Source organism: Centruroides sculpturatus, unplaced genomic scaffold, assembly GCF_000671375.1.
Source record: "Centruroides sculpturatus isolate CEXI.00-Female unplaced genomic scaffold, Cexi_2.0 scaffold599, whole genome shotgun sequence".
Lineage (NCBI taxonomy): Eukaryota > Metazoa > Arthropoda > Arachnida > Scorpiones > Buthidae > Centruroides > Centruroides sculpturatus.
The window spans coordinates 1-6,781 of NW_019384829.1; the positions used below are offsets into that span (position 1 = coordinate 1).

The 6,781-nt window shown below is 33.8% G+C and overlaps 1 protein-coding gene across 1 annotated transcript; it reads right to left on the minus strand.

Moving 5' to 3' along the window:
• Nucleotides 1-13: 13 nt before the first annotated feature.
• On the minus strand, nucleotides 14-5,984 carry LOC111630078 (cytochrome P450 4C1-like). The gene is made up of 5 exons (XM_023374100.1): nucleotides 5,686-5,984; nucleotides 2,282-2,455; nucleotides 1,260-1,326; nucleotides 996-1,175; nucleotides 14-935 (listed from the first exon to the last, which is right to left on the minus strand). Exons 1-5 carry the CDS (start codon nucleotides 5,791-5,793, stop codon nucleotides 778-780), a joined length of 687 nt encoding a protein of 228 aa, XP_023229868.1. The 5' UTR covers nucleotides 5,794-5,984; the 3' UTR covers nucleotides 14-777.
• Between the last annotated feature and the right edge of the window lie 797 nt (nucleotides 5,985-6,781).

A 6,781-nucleotide genomic window follows, 5' to 3' on the forward strand; every position in this document is an offset into this window, starting at 1 on the left:
CGGGGCACTCAACAGCACCTGCCGGCCAACATTCCCAATTTTTGTTATTCATAATATGTAAGTTAACTTCATGTCAAAATAAACGGTTTTCGTGTAAGACACTTGTCATCTCTGTCTCCTACCGCCACCACCCACATACGGTTTGACCCTAGGTTTTCCTGACGAGCAATTAACGTATTGCCCCCAAAATCGGCGAACTTACACTAGCAAAGCCATCCGTTTCGGAGATATTCGCTCGCGATCATTTACTGTCATTGCGTTGTAGCGACGTATTAAACAGAAAAACGTTTTATAAAAAATTTGTTATAAAGATTCTTTATAAAAATTATTCTAATTTCAATGATCTCGAGTTGCTTGGACCACACGCTGATGTCATTTCCTCTTTGCAACAAAATTAGTTCAGTGGCCCTGCTATATAGACAGAACTTGAGAAACGTAATTTTACTACATTATATACAACTCATACAAATCTATATATTGGATTAAAAAGTATTTTACTTCGAACAATATCACGTTAAACTGAAGAAAACGAAAATCATTTAAATTTTATTTTTACGACTTTTATTATGAATTACAATTTATGAACGACTATTTATAATACGTACAACAACTTTGATAGCTGTCAAGATACCAATCATAATACAACAAATTTTACTTGTCTAATACCGTAAACAACAGATTAAATGTCATTTAGATACGTGTTTGTCTAGATTATAGGCCAATGTGTATGTAAATTTGTAATAAACGTTTATTAAGATAGGACAATATGAGAGTAGTTTATCTCTTTTCTACACGCATTCTTATTCCTGATATCGGGCTCAAAAGTACTTCAAAAGAAGTAACGATTTTGTCTTGAGAATCCAAAGAGTAAACTTTAAAATTTCGAAGAACATTTGCTAAAACTGTTTTCATTTCAACCATCGCAAGTTTACCTCCTGTAAATAAATCATTTTAGTAGAATAATTCTGTTTTTAATTTATAAACGAATCACATACCGATACAATTTCGTGGACCAGCAGAAAACGGCAGAAAAGCATAAGGATGGAGTTTTTTAAAGTTTTCAGGCAGGAAACGATCTGGATCGAACACCTCTGGATTTTCATAAACAGAAGGATTGTGGTGAATGGCATAGGTGCAAATTGAAATAGTAGATTTTGGTGGCAAAATATAATCATCTGTTTTATTGGCATAATAGTAAAGTAACGATTAAAATAAAAGTTATCAATAGAAGCAACACATTCTAATATGATACAACTGACCTATTTTTATTTCATACGGATTTTTTCTTCCAAAGATAGGAACAGGCGGATAGATTCTCATCGATTCCTGAAAAGTTTTGTGTAGGATTCTGTAAAACTATTTTTTATATACAGTATACAGTGGCACATCAGGATACGAAAGTAATCCGTTCCGAAACTGAGATCGTATCTTGAAAATGTCGTAAGGTGAATCATTTTTCCCCATATGATTACACGTAAAACCAAATAATTCGTTCCAACACGAAAAACACACTCAAATTAAAGCTAAGTTGTACATTAAAAAAAATAACTATAGTAAGGAAAACACTGAAAATGCGTTTTGTAGTTGTAAATGTATAAATAACCATAATAGAATAATAACTGATTTAAAAAATTGCAGTTTCATTTGCACTTTACGTCTCAGGATAGACGACGGTGGATGTGTAAACTGGTGGCGGAAGAGAGTGAGAAGGGAAATGATACTAAAACTTAACTTACATAACATAATGCAACAATAACTTAAAAATAACTTAACACTAATTTTTTAATCTTTTCTGTTTCATATATTTTTAAAATTTTTTATTCACTGCTTGTTTGCTTTCTTTCCTTCACTTCCACTAGCAGTTTCACTGGATAGAGGTCACTTGGTAATATATCTATCCAAAGAAGTGTGGCTTTGCCTACATTTTAAAATGTTTCTAAAATGACTTAGGCAAATGTCATAACTCCGAGCAGCAATACGACCAGTGTGAACTTTTTTAGGATGTTTCTTTTCAATAAAATCAGTCACTTTCTGATAATACCTCGAGATTTCCTTTGTCGAGCGCGATCCTTCCAGGACGAAGCAAACGCGCGGACCAAGACCGATGAACAGAAGTGAATAAAAAATGGCGCTGCGAACTGATGTGACGTCGTATGGTGAGTTTTTGTTCGTATCGTGGAGCAAAAATATGTTCGAATTTCGTGTCGTATCCTGAAAAGTTCGTATGCTGGGGCGTTCGTATCCTGAGCTACCACTGTATTTTAAAAAATTGAAAAGTTACCTTTATAACGCATTCTAAATACGTCATTTTGAGCACGTCATCAACTGTAATAATTCTATTCATGTCATTTTGGAAAATGCTCTGTAATTCCAGATACACTTTGTCTTGTATTTCTTGGAATCTTCCCAGGAAATATAGAGTCCAGGACATAACGTGGGAGGATGTATCATAACCCTGATATTAAAATAAGTTGAAGTAAAATGTTGACATTTCTTTTTGAATAAGACACTAGATATTAATTATTAATAATTTTTCATTAATTTTTTTTCATTAGACTGCAGAAGACATTCGTAGTCACTAAACCAAGCAAATGGTCATTTTCGGGTTGTTTTTAGACAGACCTTATCTCCGTATCACACGGCTGCTACAAATATGAATATGGTGAAACAACGAGTTGTATAAAAAAAAAGAACATTTTAAAATCCAAAAAGGCAGAAAGAAATATAGAAGAAAAACAACAAATTTTAATGTTAAAAATCAGAATTTTTTAAATATATTTCATGAAGCCATATTTTACGATGTCAGTTCTACGTGGAAAATTCTGATCAAAAGAATCTTAGACGTTGATAAGAAAACCGATAACAATTAAAAATTAAAATTCTACTTGAAAAACGTGAATTCACCCAGCTCAAAATGAAATTGAATTGTTGAAACCATCAAAAGAGATTTTTTCTCACGAAAATATCATAAGGTTGCGTCTTCGTATTTGATTACGAGTGTATCATAATTGAGGCTGACGACTTTTCCAGTCGAATCACATAATATGTACTCTATCAGTTATAGTTTGACTTAATCGTATACTATAGTATCAAACTGTTATCGATCTGAATGATTTACGAGTGTGTTTTGTACAACGCTGAAATTCTAGGAAAAGCTGAGTACAGTAGAGCATCGATTATCGGATCCCCGATCAACCGTCACATCGGCTAACCGACCGTTCTAGTCGGCAGATTTAAAATATCCGCTAGTGATGTGGCGCTACAATATTTGGCTATCGGGACATTCCAATTTTCAACGCTGACACAGCGCTGATCTCAACGTTCGTTAAAAATCGTTCCTTTTTTCAACGTTGAAGTGGCGTTGTTGTCAGCGCTGTCTCAAACACTCAGTACTCAACAGACATGTTGACTGCTAATTTCCAATGAATTGTGGGTAATTGGTGCGACATTTGAATGGAATCCATCTTGCTGAGAATGGAATTATGGGAACTAAGCACTTCGTACTCGAATTGGAACGTCGTTGATGACGTCAAATTGTTGACTTCAACACTCAACACTCGCGTTGAAAATCGGAATGTCCCGTATGTCTTGGCTACTTTAATATTATTTTTGTTAAATTTTTGCGTGTTTCAGCTGGCAACACTGGCTCAACCATGAAAGGGAGGCCATTATTTAAACAAGGCTTAATTTTCTAATTATGAGCGGTTGTTTGTTTCGTGAGCAATAAAATAATTTAAAAATAATTTTTAATGATACAATAGCGACGATTATTATTTTAAAAAAAAATTTTGTTAGGCTTAACATCGATGAAAATTCAACGCGAAGTAGATTAAGAGCGATATACTAATTACATGGGATGTACAGTACTAATAATTAGTGTCGTAACGAATAGTATATTCGGCCAGGAGCGTGGCCGAAAAGCCGAATATTCGGCCAAACTATTCGGCTTGATTAATGCACGTAAATAATTAAATAAAAATAATTAAAAGATTATACTACATAAATTTTATCTATTGGTATTTATTAGTGTTGCAACGAATAGTATATTCGGCCTCAGGCCGAATACCGAATATTTGGCCAGGAGCGTGGCCGAATAGCCAAATATTCGGCCAAACTATTCAGCTTGATTAACGCACGTACGAAAATTGGCTCGCAAACCGCATTATGGCAAGGACCCTGCTCACTATTGGCTCGCTGTCACTATGCTTCGCCAATCGCGTTAATTGTTGACAGTTGTAGTGGACAGACAAGAGCGTCATGGCAGTATGTGATAAATGATGATATCAAATGTGGATAACAACGAAATGATCTACACGTGTAAATAACGGAAAAAGAACAGAGAAGGACCGCGAAGTGAAAATGTGAAAATAAATATGAGTTAAATATGAGTTAACATAATCGAACAAGTCGAGGCAGCTTATTGGCGCGAAATTCGCGACCGTCAATGCCAAACAATCGTTGTCATAGACTTCGGACAGCTAAATGCTTGTAATGAAAGTCACTTAGCGTGCACGGGAGAAAGCCTGGGGTCGTTCGGGCTACCAAGCTGTCTCGAATCTGTGAAATCATAACTGTGACTTATATCGACGTCCTATCTGTCTCTTTTCTCCGTAATCACCAGGCTATTAGTCACGTAATTGTAAAATGGGAAATCTACGACGGAAAAGTGACGAATCGAAAGTATCGTGAGCGCGTATTATGATGTATGCACAGGCATACATGGATTAGAGCGATAGAGGAAAGAGAAAGGGAAGAGCAAAGACGAGCGCTTAAAAAGAAGGATAGGCAGGGTCAGACCCTCAGATGTGCGAGGATTCTCCAACGATAGACGTGTACGTGTGCTGATCTTTGTAATTATAAATTGTGAATACATGTGACTAATATTATTTTCTTTTTTATTTTGTGCATGTTACAAGTTATAAATATATATAAACAAACAACACTAACTCGATAACATTAAATCTAAATACCAAAATGATTAATTTACTGTGTTTTTGTTATTTATTTATTTTGTTTTCAAGTATTCGGTGTTCGGCCGAATAGTGATTAAATATTCGGTATTCGGCCGAATAGTGAAGAATAGGCCGAATAGGCCGAATACCGAATAGTAACCGAATATTCGTTACATCACTACTAATAATGTATTTTTTAATACTTTTCGGTTACCCGTTTTTTCAGTTATCCGACCAACCCCAGTCCCCAATTGAGTCGGATAATCGATGCTCTACTTTACTTTTAAAAAACCTTAGTATTTTTTAAAGAAAAAATTCAAGTTTTCAACAAAAAAAAATTTATCAAGTGAAATGAGAAAAGTGACCTACCACTTAATTAAATATAAGAATTTCGAACGTACAAAAATAGCGATACCTATAGATTTTTATTTTCACAAAATATTTCTAAATAAAGAGAGTAAAATTTTATAAATGTTGTTTTATATGCCGGATACCTCCTAATTGAATTTTAGATATTACTCAGTATTAATACATTAATAAATTTCACTGGAGTTTTGCATCAAATATAATTTTAAATTAACTGAAATGAATGTTAATTGTCATTATTCGTGAATTAAGTTTTACATAATAATTTAATTAATAATAATGCAATAATAAAAACCATAGAATTGAAATACATGCGTGCAGGATTATAAGATTAGTTTCTATTATACCTTTAAAAAATTATACATACCGCAAAAATGAAGCCTCCCATCTCTCTGATTACGTCTTCTTCGGACATTAAACATTGGTTGACATGAAGATCTAACAGTAAATCTATTAAACACCGTATAGTTTTCATTTTTGGCTCTTTTACATCTTGTGAATCATCATCTAAGTGTCGTTGCTGGTTTTTCGCGAAATTTTCTTTTCTTCTCTTGAACACCTACGCATTAATTAAAACATAAATCAATTAAATTTAAACATACGCTTTTACATTTCAACTAATTGGGTTCACCTTTTCGTCGAACTGGTAGATTATGTCAAGGTTTCTTTTGAAATTCTTTCCCACTTTAGTCATGGAGTAAATTGAAGGAAACCAACACAACGGATTCAAAAGCCATTCAATATAAAATTTCAAAACTCTAAAATTTAATTTAAATTATATTATACGAGAGTTTAATTTCAGCAAATTTGAATAGAAAGTATATTTTGTTTTTCGATTTCAATATTTAATGTTCTTCTGCATTCAAAATATGTAATTACGTATAAATATCAGGGCCGGATTAACCCATTTTGGGGCCCTAGACATTTTCTTCTTCCGGGTCCCCTCCCGGCTCTTTCAATTAATAAATCTTGTTACTATTTATTAAATTTCATACGGACACTGCAGCTGCTTTATAAAAAATAAAAGCAAAATTATTTAACAATATTTCACAGGATTTAAGAATACATATAGTTAATATTATTCTTATCGCTATAAAGAATATTCTAAATTATTGGGAGTTTTACTTTCAATAAGAAGAAACATAAGAATACGAGGGTTGTTCAAAAAGTTCCCGAACTTTATTTATTACAAAAAAAAATACTTCACATACAATTTATTTGTCGGGGTCCCCTTCAAAGTAGTCTCCTCCGCAGCATATACACTTCCACTTTTTGAAATAGTCCTGGAACGCTTTTTCCGTAATGCTCATAAGCTCCTCCGTCGTTTTTTTTCTATCTCTGGAATGATGGCAAATGTTTTTCCTTTGAGCGCGTTTTTTAGTTTGTTGGAGAACAGGAAAAAGTCGCATGGGACCAGGTCAGGTGAGTAGGGTGGGTGGGGAAGCACAGCGGTCTTGTTTTTG

Bases quoted from the DNA above. Each gene is read 5' to 3' on its own strand.
- LOC111630078 (XM_023374100.1), bottom strand. From the start codon at position 5,793: ATGAAAACTATACGGTGTTTAATAGATTTACTGTTAGATCTTCATGTC. The intron at 2,456-5,685 runs GTATGTATAATT...TTTTAATATCAG, and splicing joins TGGGAGGCTTCATTTTTGCG to GGTTATGATACATCCTCCCA. The intron at 936-995 runs GTATGTGATTCG...ATTTATTTACAG, and splicing joins TGGTCCACGAAATTGTATCG to GAGGTAAACTTGCGATGGTT.